The 21,087-nt window shown below is 41.5% G+C and overlaps 1 protein-coding gene across 6 annotated transcripts in view; it reads left to right on the top strand.

The window, feature by feature from the left end:
* MACROD2 (mono-ADP ribosylhydrolase 2) overlaps window positions 1–21,087 on the top strand; it is an 834,860-nt gene that overhangs the window by 775,174 nt on the left and 38,599 nt on the right. For all 6 annotated transcript variants that reach the window (XM_048935508.1, XM_048935507.1, XM_048935504.1 and 3 more), the window contains 5 exons: window positions 3,494–3,556; window positions 7,780–7,848; window positions 17,196–17,273; window positions 17,924–17,998; window positions 18,940–19,044. In XM_048935508.1, coding sequence (XP_048791465.1) covers window positions 3,494–3,556; window positions 7,780–7,848; window positions 17,196–17,273; window positions 17,924–17,998; window positions 18,940–19,044 — 390 coding nt within the window. The remainder of the gene's footprint in view (window positions 1–3,493; window positions 3,557–7,779; window positions 7,849–17,195; window positions 17,274–17,923; window positions 17,999–18,939; window positions 19,045–21,087) is intronic.

The following is a 21,087-nucleotide window of genomic DNA, read 5'->3' as shown; positions in this document are numbered from 1 at the left end:
GTCAATCCCAAAGAAGAAGGCTAAGAGGAGAGAGCAAGCTCCTACCATACAGTAGTCAGCTTGGCAGAGGATAATATATGGCCAGGAGTAGGTATTTTAGCGTCTGATGTGCTTCTGTAATTCTGAAAACTCCTGTTTTTTCAACTGACTGCCATGCAGGGGAGAAGAAACAGATGTTCCCATTTGTCTTTTGATGTGGCTCAAAATCATTTACATTTGCTGGCCTAAAATGACACAAAATGTCATTCACTACTTTTTCCATCTCCTTTGGAGTGAGTGACAGATTGCTGTTCAATTGCTGGTACAATGGAAAAGCAGATATTGTGGGGACAGTTTTCACCTAAAGGAAATGCAATCGCCAGTTGCTGCAGTAGTGGAAAGAGAAGGATGACAGACACTATGGAAGCCAACCAGTGGAAAAGATGTCTTTAGTATTAATGTCATGGGGAAGACTCGAGGGAAATGCACTGGGTCTGACTTTTCTGCCTGGTGAAAAGGAGAGCAGGGGCGAATAAAACTACAGTGAAAAACTGGCTTGCTTCTCTTCTAAAATATGTTTTTGGCTCTTTGGTTTGAGCATGTGCTACTTAAGACTTTCCCATTTGCTGTGCACCCAGTTCCAGTGGAAAGCAATGCTTACGTAAACGTTCTTCATCAGTAGAAGACACTCAGTAAGAGACTTACTAGGAAAGTTTATGAAAAAATGGAAAAAACTGTTTGTCAGATGCTTTGGGATCAGCCACTTTTCCACCCAATAGTTTGCTTTCTTACTGTGTGTTCTTACTCCACTTTCCACAGAGATGAAGAGGTTCCCTAGGCCAAGCAGAGCTTACCCTTTCCCTCTGCAAATCACTCACTTCAGAATCACTCACCCACTCTTAACTGTGGTGTTTCCTTTCCTCTAATTGTAGGAGAGTCGCTTTGCAGGCTCAACACGTACTTTCACTATGCTGATCAAAATTAATTCCCTTGTCACAGTCCAGTCAGTCTGCTATGCTGGGTCAGAGTACAAGAGGTGAAACTTCTGCTTAAAGTCTTTCACGTTTGGTGGGTTGGTTTTTTTTTTTCTACTCAAAAGGAACAAAATGAAATGTTAGATGGAAAACATGTTAAGAATCTAATACACAGTGCTGTAATTATCTTTCCATTATTCTAGTTTTAAACAGTGAATCTCCGGTGAAATAATAGCCTCAGGATTGACAACATGTTCTAATGAATATATGCATTGTCTGTTAATCTGATGAAGCAGCTCTTTTAAACCTTCTTTGGAGGTACAAGTTCCCTTTGAGAAACCAACTTTAAAATAAGGTGTAGCCCTTTGGAAATAACTATGAATGAATCCCCCAAATACCTGATTTTAGCCAAGTAACTCGTGGTTATGTCACTGTAATGGATGTAGCAACAAGTGTCACCTAGAAATGTAGTTTTTCATTCTAAATGCAGTAAGGCAATTGCTGAAATGACTTCCAGTGATATATCGGTAGCTACTATTTTTGCCTGATGTGCTTTTCCTGAATATGAAGTTCTTTTGTGCAGAGCAAAACATGTTGGACTTGGCCAAAGTGAAATCCTTTATGTTCTGGCGCCGCTTGTTTAACAGTGATGCAATATTCTCTTTGGATCCGACTTAATGGTAAAGATTTTTCAAGTGTCACTACACTGTTGTGTTACAGCGTTGTGTTGAACTGAACATACCTTTGCGCAGCTCCCGAGCTAGACAACTTTATCCCTCAGAAACACAGCCTGGTGACATAAAGGATTTTTTTCTTCTTTATTAATTGCATGTTGTAAAGCCTGCAAAGTCCCAAACCCGTGTTGTAAAAGGAGAAGGGGGAGAGAAGAGTTTGTCTTCTGGCACAGCAAACTTTCTGGTCTGCTTGCGGTCCCTGCATTGCGTGTGGACAGGGTGATTTAAAGGGAGGGAGAGAAAAACCCCAGCTGGTTTTGTCAAGCCATTTTGGTCATCCATGAAATGCAATTTTTTACAGGTTAGAGCTCACTAATGTCCTAAGAAATCGCCGTAGCCAGCCAGCCATTGCAGGTGGTTACAGTCGGTGCGGAGAGCGGCAGGCAGGCAGGAGCCCCAGTGCTGGGTGCTGCTCCATCTCCTTGCTCCATCCCCACCTCCGAGAGCCGCTTCACGCGAGCCGATGGGGAATGCTTCTCCACGAGTCCCATCTGCTGGATGCTGCATGTATTGCCTGCTGGAGAAGGCGAGCGTCATACCCCGACCTCGAAGTATGAGCTGAGTGTAGCGTGATGCCAAGAGATGTGTGTTTGCTGCTGAAACACATGTGCTTACTCAGTTTCTCTCCCATCCACCTAATTGCATTTGGGCTACCGCTGTTCTCTTCAGCAGACTCTGTGCTAAGTAAAAGCAAGGAGGCAGTGCAAAGAGCTTCAACTGCACTGCTTTAGAGAAGCTGCAATCAGAAAAACCCGGGAGCCACAGCAAAAAAATACACTTATCATTATCTAGCCATTTACAGGCTTGGGAATGAATTTCCTTTCTCCCAATGTACATGCTCAGCAGTCACTTTTCCAAACGCCTCATTAAGGCTGGAGCTCAGCTGCCATGCTGAAAGAGAGGGAGCACAGCCATTGCATCTGAGCCAGCCTGTCTCATGGCAGCCTCTAACGTTGTTAGGAAACTAGAAGAGTGTTCTCCATTGCTGGAAATACAGATTTCCTGATATACTTCTAATTGGGCCAGGCAAAGGTTAAAGGAGCTTGGTGTGGTGTCCATGGACCAGTTTTCCCCAGGGCATTGCTTCTGGCAGTGGTAACACAGGGTTTGATACCTGCCTTCAGTAAGAGAGCTGGAGGGAAGGAAGTGGGTGATGAATGTGAATGCAAAATAGCAGAGAAAATTGGGAATGAATGTGAATGTAAAACGGGGGGAAAACACATTAAATCCTAGCGATCTGACTGTAGTTTATTTTGCTCTCTCCATTGCAGTCATTTCTGATGCATTTTTCTACTTTATGTTAAGTGGCGTTGAGCCTTTTGCTTTAAAATAAAATTCAGGCAATTCTGCCGCTCCTCTTCTTACCTTCCATAGCTATGTAAGTGGGTTCTGCAATCTGAAACACAGCCACTCCAAGGCTCTTGTGGAAATGTTACTGGAGGAAAATAATCCCAGGAAAAAAAAAATCTTTAGAAAATGAATAGACTCAGATCAAGCAACATTTTTATCTACTGCTGACAGTGTTTAGGGAAAGCTCTATTTATTTGGTATACAGATATTTCTGATGTGCCTACTAAGGTAATAATCTTTAATCTAACCTCCCTTCCCAGCTGGAAATATGGCAGCTTAAAATTTTGCTGGTTACGTTTGCCATTTGTTCAGTTTACCTTTGCGTCTTTCCCCTTCTGTTGTTGGGCCTTGTTACAAACAAGCAGTTTGTGCTGCGTTGGTGACCATGAATAGTGCTGCTGCTGCTGCTACCAATAGCAAGATTCATCCTAAAGAGTTGTGTGGTCTCCCCAATAGGTGGTAACAGCGCAGAGGAGAAGCAGAGTGTTGAAGAAACCGTGGGCCCAAGCCAGGAAGCAGGTGAGTGCCCAGGATCACAGAATCACAGAATCACCCGGGTTGGAAGGGACCCCAAGGATCATGTAGTTCCAACCCCCCTGCCTAGCAGGGCCACCAAACATACACATTCAGATCAGGTTGCCCAGGACCCCGTCCAGCCTGGCCTTAAACACGTCCAAGGACGGGGCATCCACAACCTCCCTGGGCAGCCCGTTCCAGGGCCTAACCACTCTCCTAGTAAAGAACTTCCCCCTAACATCCAACCTAAATCTTCCCTCCTTCAACTTAAAACCATTTCCCCTAGTCCTGCTGTTGTCAGCCCTTTTGAAGAGTTTACTCCCCTCCTGGGTGTAGGTTCCCTTCAGGTACTGATAGGCTGCAATGAGGTCAGGAGGATCTTGAAGGGTTGCAATGAGGATCTTGAAGGGCTTTTGGTTTTGTCCACCTTGGTGAACAACAGCCCTACTCAGTGCTGCTGAAGGAAAATGTTTGTACTTTTCACCAGATTAGCTCAGGGCTTGTGCAGCTCCATTCATTATGAATGAAAGTATTGCAATGCAGGAATGCAGGCTTCTCTCCTTAACCTCCCAGCTCCAGATTCCCCCTTTGAGGTGGACTACCTTTAGCTAATCCTGTAACTAGAGAGAAGTAATCTTCCCTCTCTGCTTGCGCCAAAGTAGCACGGAATTGAAATGGGGGAAAGGAAATTTGGGGAAGGTCTTTCCTTACTGAATGTTGGGCTTCTTAGGTTTTTCAGGCTATTTTCAGGTTTTAATAAATTGTCTGCACAAGTCTCAGGGGTTATGAAGATTCTAAATCCATACAGAAAGGCATTACATATACTGTGAATGAATGTCAGAGTTCACGAACAGAGGATTTTGCAGATGGCATGCTTATAAATTATATATTACAAGTTAGTAAGTTCAATATTGTAAAATACAATGTCACTCCATGGTCACAATAGATTTTCTTCTTTTTTTCTGTTTATGTTTTTAATCTCACCCAACTCTGTTCGTTGCAAAAGACTTAAAATTAAGCACTTTATCAGAAGAGCTGAAGTGACAAGCAAAATGCCTGTAAATCCCCTTCTTTTTTAGGATTTCTTTTTTCAGCATTACATGTAACACAATTCTTTTTTTTTTTTCCTTTTTTCTTTTTTTCCCCTCATAGTAGTGCAGGATGTTACCTTAATTCACAGAGCATGAAGCAGTTTTATTCAGAGCTATTTTTTTAAGCTGACTTGGAGATTGTTATCAAGTGGAAAACTGAGCTGAAGAAGGCCAGCTGGTAAGGGCAGGAGGAAAAATAGAAATCCTGGATTCTTGACTTATCTGGTTTGCTTACTGTACTGTAGCTCTTTCCAGACGAGGAATTCATTTGATGTGGGTCCTTATATATCCCAGGCAGTGAGCACCGTGTGTGTGGAAGTGCAGTGTTTCTCCCTGTGCTCCACAGGTCAGTCTCCTGCAGCTGTGTGTTTAACAGCTGGTGGTGGCCTCAAGTGCTTGAAGTCCCTCTGTATGTGCCTTCTTTGTTGCCTATTCTTTGGCAAGCAGTGGGTGGTGAAGACATGGGCGTACAGCATAGCACCTTTGGACCAGGAACGTTTATGCTCATCAAGATAAGCATGCTGCATGAGCCAGCAGTGTGCCCTTGTGGCCAAGAAGGCTAGTGGTGCCTTGGAGGGGGGGCATTACAAAGACCAGGGTGATGGAGGTGATCCTCCCCCTCTGCTCTGCCCTGGTGAGGCCACATCTGGAGCAGCTGTGGCCAGTTCTGGGCTCCCCAGTTCAAGAAATACGGGAAACTACTGGAGAGAGTACAGTGGAGGGCTACAGAGATGGTTTGGGGCCTGGAGCATCTCCCATCTGGGGAAAGGCTGAGAGACCTGGGGCTGTTCAGACCATTCAGTCTGCAGAGGAGAAGACTGAGAGGGAATCTTATCAATGCTTGTAAATATCTAAAAGGCAGGAATCAAGAGGCTCTTCTTGTTGGTACCCCGCAATAAGAAAAGAGGCAGCAGGCACAAACTGGAACACAGGCAGTTCTGTTGGAATGGAGCACTGGAACAGGCTGCCCAGAATGATGGTGGAGTCTCCTTCTCTGGAGATACTCAAAACCCACCAGGATGCAGCCTACCACAGGGAACCACAGGGTGGGTTGGGAGTTGGACAAGAAGGTCTCCAGAGGTCCCTTCCAACAGCTGCAGTTCTGTGATTCTGTTTTGGTGCTGAAGGAGATAACCATGTTGACTTTCCTGGGTTTTTACCGTTGCAGTAGTCGTAAGTTGTTCTGTCTGAATCCAGGCTGTGTTTTTTGACCTTTTCCTAGGCAGGGGGATATTTTTGCTCAAGCAGTGTTGAGCTTTTAACTATATCAAGTACTACCTCAGGATTACTCCAGTTGCAGGGATTCACTGAAACCCAGTTGTATTACTGTCTGTAGATGCCAAATACATCCTGTTTTACTTGTCTACTCTATTGACTCTGATGAGATGTAAGTTTCCTTGGTATTTTGATTTCCAAAGCTGCTGGATTGAATGAGATACATTTCCTTTTTCCCTAGAGAAAAAAGGGGAACGTGCTTCTCTTAATTATTACTTTGCTACTGTAGGTGTGCTAAATGCATTGTGTTTTCTTCCAAAGCTGTCATTATGACTTTCTATGTTACAAGCTGTCAGGCCTAGTTTACTGGGGAGATATCATGTACACTCCTGTGCTATCTCATACTGGTAGTCATGTCTTGTTACTCTAATGAAGAGTGTCAAAGAAAAGATCCAGACTTATTTAGGTCCCAAATCCAGAACATTTTCTGAACTCATTTAAGGCATGCACCTAAAGATAGCACTGTGCCTACACAAACTGCGTGAATCACTTCCTCAGCCACAGGCACGCAGCGTTACAGAAAGAAATGACTTGGCTTAACATGAAGCCCTACTGGTTCACCTAGTGACAAGAACAGAGAGGCAGACAATTATCTTGAGTAAGTAATGTTCAGCTGATGAATTGCTCCTGCTTTCCGCTTTCAACTGCGGAGACAAAACATCATCAGAAACTTTTAGGTTTGCTGCTTCTGAACCCTTTCTTGTTGGTAGGAAATGAGCTGATTTTTTAAGATACACAGCTGTATGCCTGAAGTTGTATGCCCATTTCTAATCATTATAAAGGATAATTGCGAGGAGCAAGCCATTCAAATACTAAAGTTCTAATTTGTATTTTCTAAACCAAAAGGCATAACCTTCATCTGAGTGTGACAAATCACAAATCATTACTTTAATATCGTAAAAGAAAGCGTATGAGAAGCAAAAATAAACTGTGCTCTTACATAGTCATTACTTCAAGATTTATATATTCTTATTACAGAGTAGATGAAAAAGCCAATTATAGTGTACAAGGATTGGCCTTGAATAGTTTGGCTATTACAGTGTTGTTGGTTTTTCTAATAATCTGTCCTCTATCCTTTCATCGGTGTGCCTCACAATTAACACAAGGAAAACAAAATGGCAGGTGGTTCAGTCCTCTAGCTTCAAGCTAGTTAAAAATACTCAATGACTAGACCAGGTGAAAAAAAGAACAACTAGAGGCAAGTCTTAAGAAAGAAGTGAAAGGCTAAAAATGAAAGCAGGTTTCTAAAGGTTTTAAATTGCAAAGATTGCTGAGAAGCAGCAGCAGTGGAAAAAATACACTATGAAATTCAGTTACTAATTTTTATCTATTAAAGATCACAGTTCTAACAGCACATGCCCTACCATTAAACAGCTATGCACCACAGATTTTTACAGACTTGCTAAGTTTCAGATCTGATTCAAGAAAGATTCTGTTTTCAGGAAAGCATTTGCATTTAATGATTTTGATTCCAGTGGGGCTATTGGACATGATTAAAGAATGGCTTGCGTTTTTTTCCCCAAATAAATACATTAAATTAAAAAAAGAAATATCTAAGCAAAGAGAACAGCAGCCTGCCCACAAACTTGGCAGCTGTTCCTCTCTCTATTACGGGATGTTGAGGTACAGATTTGATCTGGCAGTATTGCAATGGAAGTTTACCCCTGGCTTAGGGAAGACAGTCAGACCAGTAATGGTCAGGGAGCACAATGAGAATGGATGGAAGCCCAAAAAATCACATTCAAGCATTGTATCATGCTTCCGATAAAGTGTAACACTTGTTTTTTTCCCCTCAGTAAAGCAGTTCATCAGTTTGCTAGCTAACGAATAACTTGTCTTTCATTTCCTTGGTTCTTACAGATGAGACGAAACCTTCCGCTGTAGCCAGCCTATCATCATCAGAAGAAGCAAAGCCTAGTGAGGATAAAGGTACAGACTGTAAATTGCATTGCAAAATATCCAAACCCAAGAGGACATCTCACAAAGCCGTATTTTCCTTTGTCTGGAAATTGCTAAAATCACAGTTAAACCATACAGAAATAGGTACATACTTGGATTTTGATTTACAAAAGTCTTTGTAATAAAACTACTTGGCACCAGCTGTTGTGCTGATGAGAGATGCCATGAATTCCAACAATTTTCCTTCTTATGGAGGTAATGCTACAGTATCATACATGACATATCAGAAATAAGCCTGGAGCTTGCACTCGCTGGGATTATTCACGTGTGTAAAGTTAAATGCACAGATCTATCTCCACAGTGTTAGCTCTCCTATTCAGAGCTCTCCTGATGGGGAAAAAGAAAAACACAATAGCTATAAACACATCAAGAGGAGACAGAAGGAGATGAAGTCATAATTGAGAAGGAGAAAGTAATGTTTATGTTGTGCAGGCTGTGCTGGGCACTCAGATCATTTAGTTTGTGATAAATATTTAAAAGTGTCACGGGGCCAAATGTTGGGGAGTTTAGGAAACAAGAAAGAGGGATGATCTAATTTAAATGTTTCAAGCTGAGATTTTTCTGATGGAACTGTTGGTTTACAGATAGGAGCCAGTGCACAGACGTGCTGTTTTTGATACTGTTACGATATCATGCTATTAATTGCTTGTGCCGCTCCATGGTTTTTGGCATTTTTGTGTGGGTGCGTCAGGAAAAAGCCTGGGTGATTTATAAAACGTTCGCTACTGGTAATTCAAAACAGGAGTTATGCTATCCGTAATAAATACCGCCTATCAGAAAGATGGGCTAAGGAAGACTAATAGAAAATTTTAATGCGTTTCACTGAGATAACATAATTATTAACATCCATTAACTTATTTATTTTAAAAGATCTAATGTTTAATTCAGTGTCGCTGCTTGACTCTCTTCTCATTTTTCTAGATAAGTGTGACAGGGTGCGAGATCTTGCCATTTTGTTCCAAAGGAACATGCTAGAGAGCCCACATACTTACCTGATTATGAGTTCAAAGCCTGGCGCAGGTTGATTTAAGTGCTCTCTCAACTGGTTGATTGATACTGCAGGGAAAAAAGCCCTCAAACCCTTGCCAGAGTGCTGGCTTTTGCTATTGATATCTTCAGATTAAGGTCATAGCAAGGCTAGTTTGAGGCAGGAATAGTAATAGGTTCAGTCCCAGCATAGCTGGTGATTACCTGTCACTCATTTTTCTTTCTTCGCTGACACTTGGCCTTTTTATGTATACTGTATCTATACGATCTCCCATTGTGTGGGTTTTGATGTTTTGTAGTGTGAGGCTTGTGGTGGGTTTTTGGGTTAGGATGTTGTCTGCAGCTTCACCAGAACTCCAAAAATTTCACTATTGCTTTAAGTGCCTGTTCATTATTACAAAGTCGATGCCTTCTGATAGCTAATCTAATCATTGTTAAACTACTCCTGTTTTTTGGCCCTTTGTACTTAGTTTCCTCTTCTCAGGAAAGCAGCTTTCTTTGTGTTATGCCTTTCGCTTTTCCTTTAATATTCGAAGAGAATCATGTTTTCCCCTCTTCTCTTGAGAGACTGGCAGAAGAAACAGTGCCCTGCAAAATCGACAGGATCATTCTTCGATGCCTTTCTCCTCAAGGATAGGACGGAAAGCATCTGATAGGGGAAAAGGAGTGAAACAGATCCTGCTCTATATATCTTGTTTGAAAACTCATACTAATAGACAAAAAGAACAGTTGGGAAGAGATCCTGTTTTGGGTTGTATTTGCTAATTAGCTGAGTAGAGGGAGAATTTTTTCTCTGAAGGAGCAGTGAGGCATTGGCACAGGCTGCCCAGGAAGGTGGTGGGGTCACCATCCCTGGAGGTGTTGGAACAAAAAAGGGTGGATTGTGGCACTGAGGGACATGGGTAGTGGTGGGGGGGTTGATGGTCGACTAGGTGATCTTAGTGGTCTTTTTCAGCCTTAATAATTCTACGAATCTAACCAAGGTTTTTGAACATTGAAACCACTGCATCTATCAGGCCGTGGTTTGCATTGGGTATTTTCAGATTTTTGGATTATGATAGCATATGGATTATTATCGCATGAATACTGCTGTTACAAAAAAACTTGCTATTTTCAATTGTTTGCCCACTGAGTTAACGCAGCTAAAACGCAGCTAAAACCTGCCAGGTTCTGGAGTGCACTCTTTTCTGCCGTTTATCTTCAACTTAATGAACTGGATGTGAGGCATTGAAAGAAATTACAGTTTTCCAATTCTTTCACCTAATTACTGGGAAAAGAGATTTATGGCAAAGGAGTACAGGCTATATTCTTCCAAAATGCATGGTTTAAAATAATCAGAGCAGGCGGTTTCCAAGCTTGCTGTGGCAGTTCTTCAGCCTTTCTAATGTCAGTTCTGGTGAGTGCCCTGAAATGGCTATTTCAACTCTAACCATCGTCAATTAGTAATTTTTCCACTTTTTTTTTCACATGTATTTCTGGCATCAGAAAATAGTGAACACACTGAAATACTTCTGCATGGTTTTAAAATGTGCTGTTGTTCAAAATGGATTCTGATTCCTATCAGTCTGAAGGTTGAGGCTCCACATGCCCGCTACAGTGATGTTTCTCTGCCTTGGTTAAAATGATTTCTCTGATGACCTTAACCATAGCTCTGAAATGATATTACCAGAGGCAGACTGTCACTAACAGGGTTCTGCCAGTCGCAGTGGCATGGCTCAACACTTCTTGGTAAGGTCCTTTGCACAAAATGGTAGGTTAGGTCTCACGCCAACCTGTACTCCAATTCAGGAACGCATTCCCAGTCATGAAGTTCTAATATTTTATTAATCTAAGCCTCCTTTATCTTTTTTAATTTTTTTTTTTTTTTTTTTCTTTCAAGGAGAGGAGAAAGTATGAGACCATAGAAATATGGTACATGATAAAATCTTCTGAGCAGTGCAGGAATAATGCCTTCAGGAACTCTGATTAAAAAATAAAAATCTACTGTGGAATTACATGTCCCACATTCCTGTGAGCACATTTCTCTTCTGTTATCCATAATAGAAGAGATACTGTCCAGAAAAAAAGTTCATGTGGGCCCAGTTTGCGTGTGGCCTTTGAGCAGATGGAGTTTTCTGAGTGCTCTGTCCTCAGGAAAAAAGCAGAATAGTCGTATTATAAGAAGATCAAGATGTCTGAAGTTATGCTGTAGAGGTATCTTCTCCTCGTCTGTGCCAAGTTTCTATCTCCACTGTCTGGAAATACAGCAAAGAAACGTTGTGATTTTACCCTTGAAAACTCACATGCATTTCTATTAGCTGTTGATGGGAGAGCTGACACCTCTCAGCAGCACCTTCACAGTGCTTCATTACTGTGCATGAGGAAGTAGGTCCTTTATGCACAGAGTATTTCAATGCCAAGATGCTCCTCTTTATGTAGTGGAAGTCAGAACAGAGTGATTAAAGTCATTAATGTTTATGCAGCAGATAAAACACATATCAGACAGGCTGCACTCAGCCTAATATGCCTCTCCACACAAGATTGTGCTGGGACTTCCAACTCATTTTAGATGGACTGAGTGCACCTGAGTGTGTATCTCCTCAGATACCCATCCTGCCGACTGCTGCTTACCTTGACTGAGTGGTGGGGCTTTTTGACAGGAAAATGAGAGACAGAAGTGGATTGAGTGTAGATAAAGGGTGAACTCCCATTATGTATGTAATCATGGGAAACTTCTTGTGCACAATGCACTGATCTTAATTCATTAGCACTGAGTAAGCACTGAATTTTCGTATGAAGGTCAACTAAATTAAATCATATGCTAATCAATTTTAAAAATAAAGTAGCGATTAATTATTTCCAGGTGTTCACCAAATTCCGTGCTCCTGCAGGAGTGCTGTTAAAGCAAGTCACTGTATTTCTGTGTTCTCTGAGATGGAGTCAGATTCAGACAGCTGGAGGGTTTATGTTGTCAGAAGCAGTATTAGGTATATGCCTGGGCTAGAGATTAGCCCTAAAAATTCACTTTGTGCAACCCAGAAGCCTGTAAAATGTAATGGCTGTGTAATTTGTGTTTGGCCAGCTGTAGTTCTCACCTTGGAAAAATCTTGACATCAAAAAGATGTAAATGATAGAGAAGGGATAAACTACGAGATATAGAATTTTCCAATTCGGGGTAGCTGTGTAAATCATCATAAATTAGGCATTGATAAGTGAGTGAAACAAATCGACTGTAAGGCCAATGTGTTCAAAAAAAGGTGTTTAAAATCAGCTCTTAAGTATATATTAAGACATCTAAATGAATGACCTGATTTTCAGAAGTGCTGAGCGCTCAGCAGCTACCAATGAAATGTTTTTACTTCACCCTTGGGCTATGATTAGGCCTGGAAAATTTCAGCCTGAAAAATTTCAATTATGGGTAAGTGAAAAAGAGCCTTTTTAAATAGAAGAGTTTCAACACCCCCAAATGTAGCTGTGCCTCTGCATGCCAGCTATGGAGATAACATTTTTCTCTCCCTTGATTGGGATGATATCTATGGAAACAAATAGCACAGGCTAAACGGTGTGGTTTGGTTTTTGTTTTCAATCACCAGCATCCAACCAAACGCCTCTTCTCTTAGCACCCTCCAGAATGGAGGGTTTGAATTGAACGTGATGCAGTTTTTTTTCTCTTTTTTAATTTCACCAATCCGTAGCATTGTGTCTTCAGACCATAAACTACTGAGGAGATATTTCTGCTCTAACGTTCCCTGTACAGGCAGCCGCAACAGCTGACACTAATCTCCTTAGCTGGTTTATTTAAATCCTACTTATTTTTAAATATTAGCTGACCTGAAGCCATCCAGCTGTGCTCCCATAAGCCCGATGGGAGCACCTATTCCTCCCATCCTCTCCCTCCTACCTTCAGCTTCTCCTGGGAAGGGTCTAATCAAGGCAGCCTGGATTTTCTCAGCTTTTTCCTTTCCCAGTGCTCTGTGCAGCAGGCCCTGCCATGCAGCAGGATGCCCACGGTTATCAGACCAGCTGAGCCTGGTCTCTCTCTCGTAGGCAGAAGGTGAGGTCAGAGGAGATGTCCTTCCTGCAGCTCGAAGCAGGAGCGAGTGGGAGCGATGTACGTTTAACCCCACCTGTGGAGATGAACCGCTCCATCACCTGAACACTTGGGAAAATTGCTCTACAGGTTGTTGCTCCTAAAAAGGTCTGTTTTACCAAGGCCGTATAAACTCGGGCTCAAATAAATCTAATCTGTCATAAAGATAGATTAAAATGAAATCTTAGTGGATATAAAAATAACATTTTAAAGTCAAAGCTCAAGAATATCTCCCTCACTTCTTATAAATCACAGTTTTATAGTACTTCATTTTAACACATTTTCTTCGGTTTATGAGGCAAAAGAATACCCTAATCATGCGGCAGCCTCCGTGCACACCATTACCTGTAATTTTAGACGCCTGCTTGATTTCTTTCACTCTGGAAATATTCCAGTCATTTTTCACACTATCATGCTTAAAAAATAAAATGCACTGAACCTGTTTCTTTCATAATGGCCAGCTTTCTCCCTCTTTAATCTTCTTACCGCTCCCTAAAATGTGGTGATTTATCTATGCTGTGCGCAGGACCCAGGTGTGTTGCACATTAGAAACGACTCAGTAAATAAGCTGTACAGAGAGTAGCTGGGGAAGTGAATTTTAAGAGATCATTAAAACCGTTTAACATTCAGATCTTACCGTTTTTCCTCTTCTGAGCATTTGCAAAATTTTCTTTGAGCAGTGTTGCTTTGTACAGTAAAAAAAATACAAACTATGAATGACAAGGAAGAGCATTGGGTTTCATGCAGTATTAAGGCAAAATAGCGTCTGATTATTGGCAGGAAGGGCAGGATTGCTAGTTTACTGCAAGCTACACCATTTTCTTGGAGTTGAATTCAACATACAGTTGGTACATTGGAACAGAGTGTACGAGATGTGATGAGAATGTGACCTACTTCAAGTTCAGATATGTTCTCCATTTGGAGGTTGGGTTTAATTCCCAGGTCCGTTCAGCCACGCAACCCCACAGTACAACTGTTCGTATACAAGGGAGAGGTGCAGAGCAGGCTGGGGCAGCGTGTGTGCTCCTTATGTGGACACCTTCACTGCAGCCACTGTATAAATACAGCTTTGATGAAATCAGAGGGTCACTCCTTAAACAAGCACTCCGGTACTTTATGTGCGGTCAGTGAAAGTGGCTAATCTTTGATTCATTTATGTCAGCAAATGTCATGTTCGTTCTGTTCTCTTGTGAGCAGTGATGACATTAGGAACCAAGCTACAGTGTCGTATGAGGAACACCGATTGCTTTCAGTCCTGGTTGGCAGAATACTAACCCTTACAGCTCTGATGTGTCAATACCCAAAGCAAATGGTGCCCAGCATCTGTTATCGAAAGATCTGTAAGCATACCTTGTTGTGAAATCATATCCTGACTTGGATTCCCGACTACAACTTGACAGATGAGTAGCTGTGTTAGGAGACAACTGACATTGCTTTATGCTATTTAAAAATCAGACTTAGTTCCCCAGGCATTTAGTGATGGATGAAGGCTGTGGGGATGTCCAGAGCATATGCAGACCTGGAATCATTTAGGACTATCATCCTGGCTTATGCCCAGTTCTGTATGGCTCTAAAGGGCTAAGTCAGCATAGAGGACCAGCTGTTCCAGAGGAATACCTCTACCCTACTGAAGTCTTGGAGATAGAAAGTTGTATATGCTCAGCATTAGTGGGATTCCCACCACTGCTTGCCAACTGAAATGGATGCTGCGCTCCTGTTTCATATCCAATTTGGGAGCAGCTTTTATTTACCTGCACATTTAGTTTTATGTTTTTATTCGTGCCTGGCTGAGTTTTTCTTCATAAATCTGGATTTCTTCCTTTGCCTTGTTTTATTCTTGTAAATCCTAAAAGTAAATCCATCTTTGGGCCTTTGGGCTTGAATGTTTGATCTAGTATTAGCATTTGAAAAGAAGAAATCTTTGATACGATCTTGACCTTAAAGATTTTGAAGCTCAGAATCTACATGCTAATGCAAGGGCCGATCTCTGCTGCTGAGGTAGGAACAGGAGGCTTCATTTCAGAGAGGCAGCAACTCCTGCTTGTGTTCTGCTCTTTTCAGAAGCACGCTTGACAAAAAAATAATATGGGCAAAATGAATGTTTTGTATTGCCTGGAATAATTTTGAATCCTGTGCAACTAAATTGCTTTCTCGAACCCTGGAACAATTAGAAAACTGTTTAAATCCAAAATGAAAGCTTAACACCAGCTTACAGCCTCCTAAGAATAAAATGCATGCAGACAGTTGTGGGAACATCTGAAGATGTGTCCAATGGCATAGGTGGTCTCTGGCTGAGGGCAGTGACATAGGGTGGAAATGCAGGGAGCTCCCCATGCTGCCCAGTGAGTATAGTTTGCCATGAGCTACACGATGCTTCACAACAAACAACAGTGATTGGGGAGCTTGTATCTGTGAAGCACAGGGCTCCTTAAGCTCCATTTGTTATTATTGACCAAAGCATGTAATTGTTCCTCTGATGCTGTGGATTGATTTTTGCATGAAATTGGAGCCATTCCTCATTCTGGGAGAAAAGGTGGCACCTGTGGGCTGAGGTTAAAGGCACAGGTCTGGCAGTATGAAGTACTGTGCAATCAATGTAAGATGAAATAATTTTAAGGACCTTGTGGGACAGACAGCTGTGCATCCCTCCCACCCAAAGCAGGTAATATCACACTTAGTTGTCACTTTTGGCTATTGGGAGGGCCCTGGCTGGGGCGCTTAAGACAGAAGACTTCTGATTCCAGCTTTGTCAGCACACTACCGTTTACAAACATTCAAATAAGAGATTATAGTAATTCTGAATATGAACTGCAAATGCTGCAGACTTTGACTTGCTAGTTATCCTGAAGACTTTGTCAAAGACATCAGTGAAACCAGAATGTCAATGGGTTTAAAGTTTGTCCTAGACATTGACAAATTCCCTTCAGATTTTTAGTGCCATTCTCGCGGAAAACCAAGAGGTCCTTCAACTCATTTTTTGACTGAACTTGCAATTTGATGAGATTCTAATTGATTTTTGCTCTAATTCAGGCTGGTACAGTAATCCCTTGCAACTCACAGCACAGTGGGACATTCCAGTATGAAAGTCCAGCACAGTTGATAGCAGTAAGGAGCATTTTAAGTCCACAATAGGGTGAAAAAAGGTGCAGCAAGAGCAAATTTTAGCAACTTGTACAGCAGTGAGATATTCTACTTTCAAACTTGGATTTATAAACTTATTGTCATGCCATGAAAGAGGTAAGAAGCTGTGCAGGTAATTAAATATTTGCCTTGGGGGATTATTTGCAGTTAATTAAAGGCACACGCTTTCAGTGCATACCTTTTCTACAGATTATTAAATTTGGATCAGATGTTAACAACCCAGCTTTCCCACTTACCCATTGGAGATTTTTCTTGGCAAGTTTCAGGAACAGAGTTTTACCAGAGCATCCTTTGGTGTTACATATTGTAAGATTCTTTCTGCTGCATTATAGAAAGAGACGATCTAGAAATAGAGCTATAACAAGCCTGTCATTGAGTAACTTACTGTTATACGCTGCAGATCTTTGCACTTCATACATCACTAAGGAGTGGCTGTTGTCACAAAATGTTGTTTGACACAACAGAAATAATGTACTGTGTTTATGAAGACCACAGATAGCTTAGGGATTGGATTTATAATGTCTAGTTTAAAGCTTACTGTGCCACTGGTTCAGGATTTGGCTTCGGGCAGTTCGTTTTGTTGGACTCCCAGAAGCAAAAGGAGTTTTGGCCACGGCAATGATCTGGGGAATTCTGTCATTTGGTGCAGTGAGGCTGGGATTTGCACTGGGATTTAAGACTCAATGTTTGTCAACCTTGTGGAAATCCAACCTTGAAAAGCACTGACATTGTTCTGAAGAGAAAAGAAGTCTATTTATCAAGTAGGCGGTTCATTTTGTGTCTCATAGTGTCTTTGTGACACCCAGTTCATAGAAGTCTTGGTTGTACCTCTCATTTTCAACAACTCTTTTTTTAAAGTTTTTTTGTTTTGTTTTATTTTGTTTTCTGAAGGCCAGAAGCTACTCAGTAAGTGGACAGATTCTGAAATCAATTTGAATAATTGAGACCCATGAGAACGTATTTGCAGTGTACAGGGCTGTGGTTAAACAGCTAGAAATGCTGCCTGAGTATCAAAATGCCAAGTACAAATCTCAGGCTGCCAGTGTCTGAGGAAAGAAACAGACTTTTCCAGCCTAAAACCACTGCAGTACATGTGATTGTGTGTTTGCTGTTTCCTCAGACTCCCTGAAAGTCTCCAAAGGCACGAGGGAGAGTGACCCAGCACATCCTATGGGGTGTGAGCAAGATCAAGCCCAAGGTAAAGTTGTCTCTGAAAATTCCTGAAAATACAGGTAATAAACCAGGTGGGAACCTTGATTCTTCCATTTCCAGGCTCCACTGGGTTTTAGCCTGACCTCTGTTGCCTTAGGAAAGCGCTTCCAGCTAGCAGTGTTTCTATGCCAGATCAGGTTTGTGCAGCAATTTCTGGCACTGCTGGCAAAGACGCACATCTCCAAATGGCACGGGTTTATAACCACATTGATCCAGAGTGCATAGCATCATTGTTATTGCCTCTTTTTTTTCTTCTTTTTCTTTTTCCCTCTGTCATTGTTGTTCTAAAAGCCTGTGGGATTATTCTGTTCCTTCTGATAAGCTGACTGTCAAGCACGGGTGCTTTGCAGCAGCTCCTGTGAGAAACAGTTTGCTGAGGCTGAGCTATGAAAGAATAAAAAAAAAATTGATTCAGGATCAGTTTTGACCAGGCATTTAACATACTTAACGCTTGAAGCTTAGTAAGTGGTCTTTTCACATATAAAATAATTCTAATGTTGTTCATTTAATAGAAGAAAGCAGTGTGTGGCTGAAGAGTACCATGCTGCCTGTTAGATTCGTGCTGTGCCTGCTGAACCTGCATTGCATGTGTACAGCCCTCGTGCTGATGTCATTTTCAATTTGTCACGTTAACAGGACAACAGGAGGATGCTGTGGAGGAGGAGATGAAAACCGGGGCAGATTCCCAAAGCTCCTGCATGGAAATAGAAGGTACTGCATATGCATAAAGCTAGTTAATGCTCAGATATTACCAATAGCATTTAAATTCCCTTTCCTTCTCAATACCTACTAAAGCTAAACTGTGGAGCTAAATAGTCTTATGGAATCATACAATCATTAAGATTGGAAAAGACCACTGGATCATCTATCGTATACCCATCCCCAGAAACCCACCGTGCCCCCTGCCCACGTCCCTCAGTGCCACATCCCCACGGCTCTGGGACACCTCCAGGTGACCCCACCGCTCCCAGGGCAACTGTGCCACTGCCTCACCGCTCTTTGGGAGAGGAAATTATTCCTCACAGCCAACCTGAACTTCCCCTGGCTCAATGCGAGGCCATCCCCTCTCATCCTAACACTGCTACATGGGAGCAGAGGCCAACTCTCAGCTTGCCACAACCTCCTTTCAGGTTGTTGCAGAGAGCAATGAAGTCTCCCCTGAGCCTCCCCTTCTCCAGACTAGACAAACCCAGAGCAGGGCAGTAGCTATGGCTTCTCTGTGAGAAAGGCTGAGTTGTTAATGACTGCCATTTTTAGACAGAGAAATGAGAACAGTGTTTCCTGTTCCTCATGACAAGCACTTAGTCCTGTGCATTTGGAGCACAGCACACTCTGACCCCAGTCCAACAAAGGGCTTGGGTATGTGTGTCTCTGGGTTGGTGATGAGTCCTGGTAAAGGCCCATAACTGAAGTCAGGCACGTGGGGCTTTCTGTACTAAATCCCAGAAAGCTCAGCACGTTAGAGGATCAAGGCCTTGCTCTCAAATGCAGCCCCCTGCATTTCTCCAAGATGGTTATTGTGTCTGTCCTCCTGGGGGGAATGATCCTTTTGCAGTGTTTTTAATGATAATCTCTCCAGTATCTGTTAATCCTTTTATGCAGTGTCAGTTCTGAAAAGCCATAGTGTTCATCTTTTTATCAAATTTATTCAGAGCCATTGTTGAACCAAGAAGACACAACAGAAGAAGAGAAACCTTTGATTCCCAGAGCAGAGGAAAAAGAAAAAGAAGGAGGAGGAGTACAAGAAGAAAAAGGAGGTAAGTCTACTAATAAAATAGAATGAGGTAGAGAATTCTGCTGGGCTCACGTTCTCCTTTCTGTTGTGAGGAAACATGGAAATAGCACATAAAAGAAATTTCTTACAAAAAAAGAAAAAAGACATTTCTTCCTTATCTTTGGGTGTTGTGTTGGTGTGTTAGACTTGCACTCAAATAGGAAAGTAAGTGCAAGAAAGTGCATAGTCAGATTCCAAAGTGACTTTAAGCACGCTTCATGTTGTTGGCTTTCTGTATTAATGTGCCCAAGGCTGATTAAACAACCCGTTTACGTCCATTTAAGTACTCTCTTGATCATGTTCACTAGAAGCATCGAGAGTATTTACAACAAATGGGCACAAAATGATTTGTGAGACCATTAATAGAGATGTAGCTAGTAATTAACTAAAACTAGTAATTCTAATAAGGAAACCAATATCTGGAGCGGAAGTACAAGGTCTTGCTGAAGCAGTCATTTTTTTTCTGAGTGTAAAGCATTTAAATCCTTACTAATGCCTTTGTAAAGAAACTTGGAAGTTTAATTTTCTGTGTTGGATACTCTTCTGGGAGCCCATTTATAACACACACATGGTTATATAAAAAAGAACACATTATGGAAGTAATTCTAATTGTAAAGTAACTGCAAGTTGATAATTATACAGTCGCCTTCTGTAAAGCATGGAGATGAATTTTACAGTTCCAAATTAAAACCCAGACATGATTTTTAGTGAAAATTCAAGTCAATACTAACACTGTTGTCCTAATTATGAACTTCTTTTCCCAGCCACATTGACACCAGCTTAATTGCAAACTCGTGTTAGTTTTATTGACGCTTTTCTTTACTGCAAACTCAGGTTAATAGAACCTCTTTGTTCATGTACAGCTGAGGAACATTTCTGCTGCTTTTTTTTATTGCCAATCCAAGTTGAGACTAATCACATTTCTTTATTATCAGTCATGCTAATAGTATTGGTTTTGTGTTGTATTACTGATGGTGAAAACAGAATTCGTGTAATTCTTACTTCAGATCCAGGTAAATGGTGTTGCTCTACTTCAATTACAAATCCAGGTTATATAATACAAGCTCGCTCTGATTGCAAATACCAAAGTCATTATGTTAATTTCCTCCTAATAGAAATTATTTACATTTTATTTTATGTCTCATCAAAAGCAAGTTGGACAAAATGTACTTTCATTATTTGTGCATTTCCTTCTCTTTAATACTTTACTGTCCCCTACAGCTAGATACTGTCATTTAGTTCTCAGTGGAGAGCTTGTATTTCACCATCTGTTCTACCTAGTATTAAAATATGCAACATTAAAGAAAAGAAGGTAATGTCAGAAAAGGGTTGTTCTTGGCACTTTTCCTTTTCCTGCCCTTGATTTAAAAGGCTCAAGTGCTAAGTAAGTAAAAGGCTCTTTCCAGACATTGTGGAACATGTTCCTCTACGCGGGCTCAGATATTGCTCCTGAATAAGATGTGTCTGATCCAAAGCTTACTGAATTTCATAGAAAGACTCATTGATTTAAACTCCATAGTAAAAGGGGATGCTGTGCTGAGTCTGTGTGCAGGGTAGTACCACTTTTAAGTCATGGTATAGATACTTTCTTTAGCTTTTTCTGAGCGCGCTGTCTTGGGATCAGGGAAAATAAAATGATGCTTTCTCCTTTTTTGTGAGGAAAAGGAAATTAAGACTTTTCCTTGCATGTCCTTTTCTCTTATGGGTGTAAGAATGTGTAGGGTACCTTCAGAGCTGGTGGTGTTAGTTGCTTTCCATGTCAGTGGGCACACACTCAGCCATGGGAGGTTTGAAAGTCCACCATGATGCAAAATGGATCTGGACACAAAGTTGAAAAAACAGAAAATCAGCTGAAATTCAAACTGGTAAAACAATACATATTCCCCAAGGAGAGTCTCCTCTTAACGGGAAGAGATTATGGAGCATAAACCAGGGATGTACTATGTATCACTATTTCATGTAACCCTTTTTGCATGAACTAATTCGGTTAAATTGTTTTCCAGCAGCATCCACAGTGCATTTGATG

Source organism: Lagopus muta, chromosome 2 (genome assembly GCF_023343835.1).
Source record: "Lagopus muta isolate bLagMut1 chromosome 2, bLagMut1 primary, whole genome shotgun sequence".
In the NCBI taxonomy this organism is placed as follows: domain Eukaryota; kingdom Metazoa; phylum Chordata; class Aves; order Galliformes; family Phasianidae; genus Lagopus; species Lagopus muta.
This window is presented reverse-complemented; position numbering and strand designations above follow the sequence as displayed.